The sequence below is a fragment of the Heloderma suspectum genome, chromosome 9 (assembly GCF_057233095.1).
Source record: "Heloderma suspectum isolate Gila_16-S chromosome 9, 16-S_ref, whole genome shotgun sequence".
Taxonomy (NCBI): domain Eukaryota; kingdom Metazoa; phylum Chordata; class Lepidosauria; order Squamata; family Helodermatidae; genus Heloderma; species Heloderma suspectum.
Window position 1 is genome coordinate 43,024,586 of NC_139466.1, and position 13,274 is coordinate 43,037,859.

General features: G+C 46.3%; 1 protein-coding gene across 3 annotated transcripts in view; it reads right to left on the minus strand.

Annotated features, from left to right (window-relative positions):
- MSN (moesin) overlaps positions 1–13,274 on the minus strand; it is a 75,866-nt gene that overhangs the window by 19,043 nt on the left and 43,549 nt on the right. For all 3 annotated transcript variants that reach the window (XR_014784884.1, XR_014784885.1, XM_084814260.1), the window contains exon 2: positions 10,339–10,422. Coding sequence is in view for 1 of the 3 variants with exons in the window: in XM_084814260.1 (XP_084670386.1) it covers positions 10,339–10,422 (84 nt within the window). In the remaining 2 variants the exon portion in view is untranslated. The remainder of the gene's footprint in view (positions 1–10,338; positions 10,423–13,274) is intronic.

Genomic DNA, 13,274 nt, shown 5'->3' on the forward strand with positions numbered 1-13,274 from the left:
ATCCAGGATTGACTACTCTAATGTATTGTATGTGGGGCTACCTTTGAAATCTGCATGGAAATTTCAATTTGTTGGGAATACAACTGCCAGGTTACTAATGCAAATGGGGCATGGGTGGGCAACCTGGTACCCTCCAGATGTTTTGGACTACAACTCTGGACTATAAGTTCAGGACAGCACTGGGGATTATGGGAGTTGTAGTCCAAAACATCTGGAGGGCGCCAGGTTTCCTATCCTAAGAACTACACTGGTGGCAGGTCTGTTTCCCAGCAAAATTCAAAGTGTCAGTGCTTACTTTTAAAGCCTTACATGGCTTGGGACCTGGGTACCTGAAGGAAGACCAGGTCCCACATGTTCCTGGCCATGTGTTGAGATAACCAGTGGAGCACCTCCTCCAGGTGCCTCACCATCTGAGGGTCAAACTACACATTACACTTACTGCGTAGTATGTAGCTGCATCTTCATTTTTTGTTCATTAAATTACAGGTGTGCGTGTGTATATGTGCATGCATGCAATCCCTACCTTAAACGAAGAACGTGGCAAGGCGTACCTCTTCCATTCCCAGCCCTGATCAGAACCAAAATTGCCTGTCCTAAACAGCTGAGTTGGGTGTTTGTTTGTTTAGTAAAAACACAGCTTCCTATTGGTGCCAGCAGGAAGGATAACAAAGGGGGAAATACTAAATGTTTTGTGCACCAAGAAGCACCATAGAAATAAGTAACACTGATCAACTCACACATTAAAAACAAGCAAAGTCTAGTGGTCAGAAACTAGCTAGGATATTTATTCTTGACTTATTTATAAAGACATCTACACTTAACATAATTAACAATAATGAAATTTAAAACTGTCCTGATGGTTTCTGAATGGTGGATGAGTGTTTCTATTCATAACACAGGAAGTATCAAGATGAGGCATGGTGCTGGAAGGGAAGGGCCATATGGGGCAGAAGCCAAGCCCAACTACCCATTCACACATAGAAGCTATCTCTACAAGGTGCTGAAAAGCAAGCAGCAGAAAACAGATAAGGCTAGGGCCAGTGGAGAAGCACGAAATGGCTTTCCGCAAAGTTCAGGGATCAGTGCATCAAGAAGAGTGGAGCAGGTTGACCTCAATCCCACCAATCTGCATCAGTAGATAAAGGGGGGGGGGTCATTACGCTTCCTGAAAAAGCACCTCCTGGGTTGGGTTCTTCAGTGACATCTGAACACTGCTTATATTGAAGAAAACGTTTCTAGCTTTTCTGGTTTCTCTTTTGCTTCTGAATATAATTCATATTTGGAGAATGGAAGTGATGAGAGAGACTGTGGTTCCAAAGCCACACGAAACATGTTACCATTACCCCCCCCCCCATTTGAATAAACTGGGTTTGGCTATTCTAGGGTTTTATTCACACACAGCTCACTGAGATGAACTAAGAGAGTATACCACCCAGTTAGCTCACTCAGTTTATTTGCAACATCTTGTTGCCAACGCTTTCCTAAGGCCTGGTCAGCCAAGAATAGAAACAGCCCTTCTACCCAAACCACATCAGCATTTTAAAACCATAAGCCAACTGCAGCATTTCATTAGCCATGACAAAAGCACTGGCGAGTGAATCAGGGTGCAGCATGTTATTCATTTGGAACAATGCTACCTTCCCACCTCCATCACTTGGGATGGGAAGTAGCTTAACTAGCAATGAGCAAAATACGATCCCAAGTATGGCACAAAATGGGACAGTTTTACTGCTGAGAACGGATCTGTGGCAGCTCGCACGTCCTTGTTTTACAGTTTGTGGCTACTAGCAATGTAATTTGAGTTCTCAGCCCTGCATTATGTCAACAGTCAAATTCAACAGCTTGATGTGCAGAGTTACAGATTTAAAAACAGGGCTCTGACAGTGCTGTTAGTGGGCAGAGAAAGACAGAGAAAAAGAGTCAAGTTAGCCAAGCTGTTTTTATTTTTCTTCATCAACAGGCCAGGCTGGACAAGCTAGAACATTCAGTCAGGCAGCAAAAATAAAGTATGGAACAATTGGTTTTATTTCCCATTGTGGCCAGGGCTGAATGGGTTATTTCCTTTGCAAATCAATTTCCTCCTCTTGCAATTGTCCAGAGACAGTTGCTGAATTCCAGGGCAGCATTAGAAAAAGAGCAGATTAGATTCTTTATCACAGCACTGGCACAGCAGCAGGCTTCCAGAATCCCTGACCCCTCCTACAGAAAGGCAGACTCAAAACACCCCCTACATGAGACATCACCATACCAGCACTGGTGCCCCGGCCCCAACAGTCTTCCCCCTGGAGAATCTATTCTGAACTCCCTTCCGCCCAAGGCCTCTCTTTTGACAATCACCAGTCCAGTCAAATGTCAGGTCAAATCCTTTTCTGGAAACTGGAGAAAGGAACTCAGTGCATTAAAGACATAGCCAAGTGGCTTTGAAGTATGAACAAAGAAGCCTTTGCTCAGATGTCACCTCTACTACAAACAGACTCAAGCAGCCTTAGCCAAGCCACCATAATTCCCTTGCACCTTCCACAGTGCAGGGCCAAAACTGACATGCCTTACATGGTGGTTAAAGATTACCATGTCTGTACGTGAAACACTTCAATAAGTCAGAAAGCACTGCACATTTTTTTTTTATATAAGAGACATGTGTGTTTCAGGTCTCTGACAGCTCCTTAATTACAACTCAAATTGCTGGAAGGCAAGAGGAGACCGACTCCTGTGCATCCAGGACTCCAAGCCAAACTTTTACCACTCAAAAGAACATTGTCCCAGTAGAGTTCTCCAGCATTATTCCGCCCACCAACCAAACTAGGTGGCCCCATTGCTTTGGAAGCAAAATGGGGTAAAATAGTGTTTCTCCACTAGATGGAAAATACATAGCAATATCCCCTTTGGCAGATGGTCTAAATCAGCCTTCTCCAACCTGGCACCGCAAGATGTATTTGGACTACAGCTCCCATCATTCCCAGCCAGCATGAGGGGAGCTGCAGTCCAACATAACTGGAGGGTGCCAGGTTGGAGAACATTGTTGTAAATGTTCATTGATAATGCTTGTCCTTGAGAACGGAAGGGGTGTTTGCACCAGTTTAGTTCAATGTAAGTGAAAAGTTTGAAAGAATCCCATTTTAAAAAGTTTTTAAAAATTCAGCTTTCTTGCAGCACATCAACTTAGGAACAGCAGCTGTAATTTCTTGCATGATTTTTAAGTGAAAGGTAGAGTTTTTCAGTGCTTCAGGGATCAGGGCATGATTTTTTATCAAATCAAAGCATGATTTGATCAATTTGGCTGCATTTGACGGGATCATGGAATAAGAAGAAACCTATAGCCAATAAACCCAGTTCTTTGGTCCTGAAAACACACAGCCACCCCTCACAACCCAACCTCTCACAGAATCAACCTATACAGGCACAGGTGCTATATATACCAGGAGTAGGCAAAAGGTAGATCCCCAGATGTTTTGGACCTCAACTCCCAGAGGCCCCAGCCACCATGGCCAATGGTCAAGAAACCTGAGAGTTGGAGGTTGAAATATCTGCACATCTACTTTCTGCCCACCTCTGCTGTAAACATCTACATCTGAGAGATGTTCTCCAGCAACTGGTGTACATACATAGCCGTGCTGCTCCTGATACTGGATACTAGATTGACCAGGTTGGATTTCTGATTCCTCAAGAGAATAAGATTTTGAACAGGGCCCAGCAATGTCAGCCACCAGGCCTGCTTCCATCCTCTATAGGGGTGTCACGTACCCCCAAAAGAAGAGTGCCAAGTACCCCCATAGCCAATACAAAGTGAGGAGCGTGCTGCAGCAGAAGAACATTTGGGGAGGTTTAGGTTGCCTCCCTCCGCAAGCTCCAAACCATCACTCTGTTCTTGAAGTAGCCCTCCAATACGACTAGCTGCCAATGGGAGGGGCTGGGAGAGGCAGCTTTAAGGGAAGGCATGATATGGCCTAACCACCTGCGCCTGTATTAACACACTGCAGTAGATTATAATGGACACTAATGAATGATTGGTTCATAGCAGAGATGATCCTCTATGCTATGAAAGCTAGCCAGCCTCTGTTTAGACAGATGTAAGGACAGAATGTTAGGGAAGAGACAATATTGCTACAGCTGTCTCTAAACAGACATTAAAGGATGGAAAAATCAAAATCAAGAACACACATTTTGCGCAGGAAGGCCCAATATTTATTTTCACGTGCGGATTTTATTCCGACACTGAAGTAAAAACCAGGACTCAAGTTCTGGAAAGATCCTGCCCATTGACAGCAGCATAGAAGCAAGGTTGAGCTGTGTATCCATCCTTTCAAATGCTTAGCCCAGCCTTCCCCAACCTGGTGCCCTTCAGATGTTTTTGAGTCCAGCTCCCATCACTCCCAGCCAGCTGGCCTTGCTAGCTGGGGCTGATGGGAGTTGTAGCCTAACACAGCTGGAGAGCACCAGGTTGGGGAAGGCTGGCTTAGACCTTCTTTGTCATCATTCTAGAACATCTGAACAGGAACCATTTATACTCCAGTCGAATCACATAGGAATTTTCCTGCTCCTTGAGGTTGTATTCAGGGGCCAGGCAGGAGGCAGAAAGAGAAAGGAAGGGCCTTCTTTGTGGTGGCATCTTAATTGTGGCACTCTCTTCCCAGAGTCACTCCTGTCTGTTTCCTAGTCAAAACAATTCTGTTCTCCCAGGCCCCCAGTGGTTAGAACTGTTAAAACAGCAGATGGGGCTAAAAATATGTTAAAGATTTTTGTTGATATCTATTGCTTTTGCTGTTGTAAAATTCTTCCGCCCCTCCCCAACCCCATGGATTTGTTTTGAATTTGTAATTTGTGTTTTAATTTGGCTGATTTATAGTTTGTTAGCCACCTCGGAAGTCTTATTAAGTATTTATATCTTGCCACCTTGGAAGTCCCTGCATACCTCCTTTTGATAAAGAAAAAAAAGAGTTCAATGCCCCCTTTTATACACAGATGGGGTAGACACATGAACACTCACATGCCTAGTTTGACCCAGACACAGAGGTTTTAAAACATCACCTCATGCTACTTTGGTTTTCACTTAGTTCACACATTTAGCCACATGACTAAAAACACAAGTCCCAGCTCTACGGTACAACGCTAGTGTACTCAGTGTTAAGAGACTGGCTGTAGGTACAACAATTAAAAACATTACTAGCGCTGAACGAGCGTGCTGACTTTATGAGCAGGTTAACCGCAGTGAATTTACTCCCTTACAAACCAAACCAAAGTGTCTGTAATGAAATGGAAGGACCAGACCAGCTCTCAGGAGCGTTTCACCGCTTCCCTAGCCATCGTGCCAGATATTTAAGAGAGCAGGGGAAGTCACCATCATGTTCAGAACTATGGAGCTTTCCAGCTTGTCCCCAGTGTGTTTTAACTCTGCCTTCCCTAACCTGGTGCCCTCCAGACGTTTTGGACTAGAACTTCCAGCATCCCTTGCCACTGGCAAGTTGGCTGGGACTGATGAAATAGTCCAACGCATCTGGAGGGCGGTAGTTTGGGCATGGCTGGTTTAACATGCAAATAAAGCCTTCCCCAACCCGGCTCCCTCCAAATTTTTGACTACTGCTCCCATCAGCCCCAGCCACCATGCCAATGGCCAGGGATGCTGGGAACTGTAGTCCAAAACAACTGGAGGACACTAGGGTTGAGGAAGGCTGCCTAAACATATCCCCCTTCTCCTTTTCCGATTCAATGGTTTCCTTCCTCTTTTCTACCCATCCTTCAGGAGCTACAGCATTAGAAACCAGGATTGCCTCACTTTGCTGGCCGATCAAACTTCTGCATAGCTGGGCGGTGGCCTGAGCAGGGCTGTAGGATTGTAGTAGAGATGGAGAAGTCCAGAGGGTTCCCCCATCACTTGCAGCTGCATGTTTGGGTTGCCCAGCTTTCTGTGCTTTACCCAGAGATAGGGCAAGAATGAGTCCCAATATAGTGTGCACAAGAGTACACACACAACACATGGCAGCCTAAATTCCACAAACCTTCTGCACTTTGTGGGAGAAATGGGTCAGATGTGAAGAACACTTTCCTATGGAGAGCAGACTCAAGACAGTTTCACAAGATGCTATTCCCCACAATCTGAACATTAATTTTTTGTGGGGTGACCAGCCAGATGGGTGATTAATAAAATTAATTAATTAATAATTTCTGTCCTAGAAGGACTAGGATTGTGACACTGGTCAGTTGGCCATCAGTTATTTGGCTGTGGTCAACTATTTGAGGAATCCCCTCATGTTGGGCACCTCACTCCCCATGTTTAGTGCAACATAAAGCCATCAGGTAGCAGTGCTAGGAGCACAGATCAGCTGCTCCCCTACCCTGCAAGGAGTAGAATGCTACACCCCTTCTTCAGGTGCAGGCGCCCCAAACTCTGCTACTCTGACTCCCCCCTGGCCCAACTTCTGTCCTAGCCTCGTGTGTAAATATATGCATGTCCATAAACAAACTGGGACAGAAGGGTTCAGGAGGAGGCATACACCAGCACAACACACCTACCTCTAACAGTGGGATGGGCCACAAGAGCCCAGCATTCAAGAGCATTACCAAACCCACCGCGCTTGCTAAATAGAGGAAGGGCCTTCCTATGACCCAACATGAGGCGCTGAAACGTCTGCAAAAGACTCTCATCTTCTGGAGTCATTTGAATAATTCTCTGTTCCTTGTTACTGGTGTAATAAAAATGCTCGACCAATAGTCTGACACACAATTGACTAAGCCGGGGTGGGGGATTTCCCAGATGGCCACGCCCCCTCCCCTTTTCCTCCAAACCACTTTGTGGTTTCCTGGCTTTTCTACAGTTTGGCAGGTGCAGCTTATCACAAAGGGGTTAAGCTAGGGGTGAAGAACAGCTGGGAGAGAGTGACCCTCTGCACTGAGTACCCAGGAGGGCACAGCTGGGAGAGAGTGACACTTGATCTGGTTTTCTCAACTGGGCAGGAGGATGGTGATCTGAAAGTGGAGGAATTAACATCTGTCCCTTTGTCATGGTCAGATCACTTCCTGTTGAGGTTTAGACTCCTGGCAGCCTTCCCCCTCTGCAAGGGTGGGGGACCTATTAAAATGGTCCGCCCCCGGAGATTAATGGATTCCGATGGATTCCAGAGGGCTCTGGGGGATTTTCCTGCTGGTATGGCTGGTGCGCCTGTCGAAGCCCAGGTCGCTCTGTAGAATGCAGAGATGACTCGGGCGGTTGACACGATTGCGCCCAAGCGCCCTCTCCCTCTGAGCAGAGCCCGGTCAGCTCCTTGGTATACACCTGGGAGACGGCTAGAACGCAGGTGGAGGAAAACTCGTGCTGAGTCTGACCGAACACAGGTAAGAGCCCACTATCAAGCCTACTCTGTGGTGGTGAGGGTGGCAAAGAGACAGTTCTTTTCCACCAGCATTGCACCTTCTCAGTGTCATCCAGTGGAGATTTTCCGAGTGGTTCGCGGCCTGTTACATTCTGGGCCAGGGAGAGAGATGGTGGAACCCTCGGTGGCATGCTGTGACAAGTTTGCACAGCACTTTGAAGATAAAGTCGCTCAGATTCATCATGAATTAGACACCACGATTAATGCAGTTCCATTGGTAGAGATGTTCAGAGCACCGTCTGGTCCAGTTTTATTGGATGAGTTTCAGTTACTGAGGCCTGAGGATGCGGACAAGGTGCTTGGCCAAGTCCGATCGACCACTTGTGTGCTTGACCCTTGCCCTTCATGGCTTATTAAATCAAACAAGGAGGGGATGTCTGGCTGGGTCCAGGGGGTTGTAAATTCCTCCTTGTGAGAGGGAGTGGTGCCTGCTGCTTTAAAAGAGGTGGTAATTAGACCACTCCTGAAAAAGCCTAACCTGGACCCAGAGGATGTTAATAATTATAGGCCAGTGGTCAACATCCCTTCCTGGGCAAGGTGCTTGAGCGGGTGGGTTGCAGGACAGCACCAGGCACTCTTGAATGAAATGGATTATCTAGATCCATTTCAATCAGACTTCAGGCCTGGTTTTGGAATGGAAACTGCCTTGGTCAACCTGTGGGATGATCTCTGCTGGGGGAGAGACAGGGGGAGTGAGACCCTGTTGATTCTTCTGGACCTCTCAGAGGCTTTCGATACCATCGACCATGGTATCCTTCTGGATAGGTTGTCTGGGCTGGGAGTTGGAGGCACTGCACTGCAGTGGTTCCGCTCCCACTTGGATGGCCGATTCTAGAAGGTGGTGCTGGGGGATTATTGCTCTGTGCCATGGCAATTGTGCCATGGGGTTCCACAGGGCTCTGTTTTATCCCCCATGCTGGTTAACGTCTACATGAAACCGCTGAGGGAGGTTATCCGGAGGTGTGGGCTGAGATGCCATCAATATGCGGATGACACCCAGCTCTACCTCTCTTTCTCATCAAAACCAGGTGAGGCAGTGGCTGTTCTGAACCAGTGCCTGGGCATGGTAATGGACTGGATGAGGGCCAATAAACTGAAACTCAATCCAGATAAGACGGAGGTACTGTTAGTGGGTGGTTTGTCTGCCCGGCTAGGTGATATTCAACCTGTTCTGGAGGGGGCTGCACTCCCCCTAAAGGATCATGTTCGTAGTTTGGGGGTGCTCTTGGACCCAGAACTGTCACTTGAGGCACAGGTGAATTCAGTGTCACAGAGCACTTTTTATCAGCTTAGGCTGGTATACCAACTACGCCCTTTTCTGGACAGAGATAGCCTAGCTACAGTTATCCATGCTCTGATAACTTCTCGTCTGGATTACTGCAATGCGTTATACATGGGGCTGTCTTTGAAAATGGTCCAGAAACTTCAGCTGGTCCAAAATAGAGCAGCAAGATTGTTAACAGGGACTGGCCTGCGAGCTCATATTACGCCAGTACTTTTCCAGCTGCACTGGCTGCCAGTCCATTTCCGGGCCTGATTCAAAGTGCTGGTGTTAACATTTAAAGCCCATAACAGCTTAGGGCCAGGTTACCTGAAGAATCGCCTCCTCCCATATGTGCCTGCCTGGACCTTAAGATCATCGTCAGCGGGCCTTCTCCGTGAGCCCCTGCCAAAGAAAGTGAGGCAGGTGGCTACTAGGAGGAGGGCCTTTTCTGCTGTGGCACCCTGGCTCTGGAACGAGCTCCCTAGTGAGGTTCACCTGGCACCTACATTGTATTCCTTTCGGCGCCAGGTGAAGACCTTTTTATTTTCCCAGGCATTTTAGCTTTCTAAACTTTTAGCTTTGCTGTTTTAAAATTTGTATCTTAAACTCCTGCACCACTGCTAGGTTTTATTGTGGCTGTATTGTTATATTGTGGTTTTAATGTTCTATGTATTTTAAATTGTTTTATTGTGTTGTTTGGTTTTAATTTCTGTGAACCGCCCAGAGAGCTTCGGCTATTGGGCGGTATAGAATGAAATGAAATGAAATGAATGAATGAATAAATAAATAAATAAATAAATAAATAACATCCTTCAATCAGAGGGCCAAATTCCATCTTGGAGAAGTGTTCCAGGGCCGCATTCCACTGGGGGGTTGGGCCAAAGGCAAAAGGAGCGGGATCAGGGGCAAAAGGGGCAGAGCCAAGAATTAAAAGAAAATACCAGCATGTTTAGCTTAAAGCCATAACAGGACTCATTACTGGCAGTAAGAACTTTAAGCTAAAACTGCACAAAAGCTAGGAAACCACAAAATGTTCAGTGTTTGGGGAGAAGGGAGTGTGGCCTTCTGGGCACCACTGGAGGGCTGAATTTGGGCCCCAGACTTGAGGTTCTGCACCCCTGGATTAAGCTACACCAGCCCGAAAGCATTTCACCTCTGGTCACCCACTTCAGCCCTTTTTCTCTTAAAGGGCTGGTGTGAGTGCTGTTAAGGTGCAACCTAACTAAGGCCAGGTTCAAATCCTCCAGTTAAAGGCTAGTGATGCATTCAGTTTTGGCCCCTGAAATAAGGAATAGCTTAAGTTAAGAGCGTACGAAAAACACAGCTTTCACATGTTCCTCAGATATCAAAATAGGATCTTGCCGTCCTCAATGATCCAGAACATAGTCCTGCTGGATCAGACCAAGGCTTCATCTAGTCCAGCATTCTGTTCACATGGTGGCCAACCAGCTGCCTACGGGAAACCCACAAGCAGGTCGTGAGCGCAACAGCACCCTCTCACCCTTCCAACTTATTTAATGGAACCTTGCATCTCACTGTATATTTGGTTGTCATGTCTGACCACACAATCATGGCCATTTCAGAATGCTGACATTTTGACATGAAAGACGAGTCCACACATTCATGTTCCTCACTTGGTGAAATTTTGACATCCAACATCAGCTCAACACACAACATTTCAGCGGATATGTATCTGGCCAGTCATCTTACCTGGTCAAACAGTTGCTTCCCTGTCGTGTTGGGCTGGATGGCAAATTCCAGCTCAGCATCCATGGTGGTCACGCGCACACTAATCTGGAATAAAGAAGAGGGTGGAATTACTACTCTGGGATGCCACACAAAATCCATAGCAGTATTAGCCAAAGAGAGATATGCTTTATTGAAAATGTGAACACCATCATGTCAATCTGATGACGTACTAGATGGAGCCCCCTTCAGACTTGCCTTCTCATTCTCTGAAGAATAGAGTAAAAGGCAATTTTTACAGTATGAAGAGAAATATACTCCTATCGAACAGGGAGTATATTTAACGGGTTTTCAAGCTGCAACTCATTGCTACATGATCAAGCAAGACGTTGTTTTCTATATTGCACCTGCACTTTCAATATGGAGCAAAGGGGCAGGATATGCAAATATAGAGAGCTTTTATGAAGTTCCAGGACAGATATACCCATTTCCCTTCAAGTTCAGTTATCAAACCCCCACCAACAACACCATCACAGGTTATTCTTGCAGATGGAGATGCTGTTCAGTCCAATCCCCGCTACCACTTACATAACATTTGCTTTATGCTAGCCAATTTATCCACATTACCGTTAAAATGTAAGATCACACCAAATGTTCTTACTATTTAGAATCTACATTTGTAGGACTCACACATGTGCATACACATACATACACACAGAGATAGCTGTTCGTGTGTGTGTGTGTGTGTGTGTCCCATTCCTGTGCCTCCACTGTTGCTGAATTCGCCACAGTGGTGGCAAAAATCACAGCAATTTTGCAGGGAAGCAACATGTGCGAGGTACATACACCTTGCTTGCAAGCAGAATTATACTCTCAATTTGGCAATAGGGCATAGCACCCAGTGGATTCCAGAGGGGTAATGTGGCCCCAGCTGCTGAACATCATCCATGCCTGCCCTAAGTATTCATGAAATCCTACCACGGGTGATATAACCCAAGTCTTTGTTGCCATTGGGAAAGGAAGGGAAGTACTTGCACTCACCGATACAAGCCTTGTGGTGGGGTGTTTCTTTGCACTAAAGTTCTGGTCCAATGTGGGGGTGGGGAGAACCCCAAGCCATTTCAGAAAGCCATCCATCCTGCTCTGTACTACCCAGCCCCTTTTCATCGCTGACCCACATGCTTGCAGCCAACTAAGTGCAAGGCCAGAAAGCTGCAATTTGTTTAACAACCCCCACAACATTTCCTCAAAGTGAAAGTGTTTGAGTCTAAAAAGAGGAAATGACAAGACTTTCGGAGATTCCTGTGAGGATACTGGAGGGCTATACCACATGCCTACCAGAAAAGTTGAATCTAAGGAGTTTGGGTAGCTATCTATTTACACACAGAGAACTGCACCGCTACCTATGTAGGATGTTGTGAAGAGATAATTTACTCTTCCTAAGAGAATGATGCCAATGTTGCTTTTCAAAGAGCCAGCCTACACCATCACATAATACAGCCAATAAAATTACCATGTTAGGTTATCCCAAGACCAGCCAATAGCAGTATTATTGCAGAGTTAATGGGAGATGCTATTGTTGAATTTTTTCCTACCCTCTTCCTTCTGGCTTTCTCTGTGGGGCTCTGCATACTAAACTGAAGCTTTGGTAAGAATAATTCAGACTTGAGTAGATAGTAATCTGCACCAGTTTAAATGTAGCAAAAGAAAAAGTCAAAGTATTAAAAACGAGCTACCAAATTCAACCATGAATCCAACAAATATACATTTGACATAGCCTGAAGCTTAAGCAATGCTCTGCTTTGGCTTGGATGGCTGTTGCTGGTTTTTGAAAAAACACATCTGCTACATTTGCTTTACTGCATGCAACAGTGTAGTGAGCTAAACTGCCAAAAGAACCTCTGAAAATTTCAAAGCAAAAGGGTTCTCAACATGACCCAGGGGACGCCCCCTGTGATACATGAAAAGTGTCTATGCCTCCCCCAGACCAACACAGAGAGGAGAAACCCTCTGAAGGTGTTAGAGCAGGGAGGGGGATCAGGGGGACGGAGACCGATTCATTGCCCATTCTTCACTAGCAGTGGCATGCCACACAAAAGGGTGTCATTCAATTCTTGGCTCGGTCTTGCCAGTCTGATAAGGCTTCAGCCTCCTCTGGCAGCTGCCCAGACTCCTCTAGGGAGACCTGCCTCGCGCTTACAGCAGGAGCCAGTACTGTCTTATGCCCCTGGGGTGCTTCTGCCGCAGCAACTTCTTTGCCGGAAACAAACCCCCTCACTTTCCACTTGATCCAACAGACCTCCAAAGTAGAATAGACTCTACTGCCCAAAAGCAGCAAGGATTCTGCAGGTTAAAGGTCAAATGGCCTCTGCTGGCTGGGAATGATTGAATTTGTAGCCCAAGGAAGGCTGGGACAGATTAGCACACAACAAAATAAAAAATAAAAAGCACAAAAAGCTTGGGAGCCATAGGTGAAGAAGCTTGCTTCCTAATTCGGCAGCATCCCAAATGCCAATAGGTACAGGAGATGCAGGGGTGTCAATGTGCATTATCTGCCCACTTCTGCTTGATCTAAGTTTGCAGGCGCCTGATGTAAGTTTTGCAGCTATTTCAGCAAGAAGCGCCACTGCAGAAACATCCTGCCATTTAAAGCATTAAGCAATTAGCTCAAGTATACCAGGACAGAGCAACCATTTCACAGGTTTGGTGAGGATCCTGAGACAGGCTGGCAAAGTAATTCCAAGCACCTCTTAAAGAGCATTACCATAGGGTAGTGGCCAAGAGACTGGGGGACTGAGGGCTTCTCCACACAATGCTTTTATTCTGCGATTTACCGCTCCTTCTTCTTCCAGATTCTTTGCAGGATTCTAAATCGGCTCATTGCACACGGAAGGTTATTCTTTACTGCGTAACGCCACCTGCCATGTGCACTGGTGGGTGGAGCCCGGCGGATGTTATTG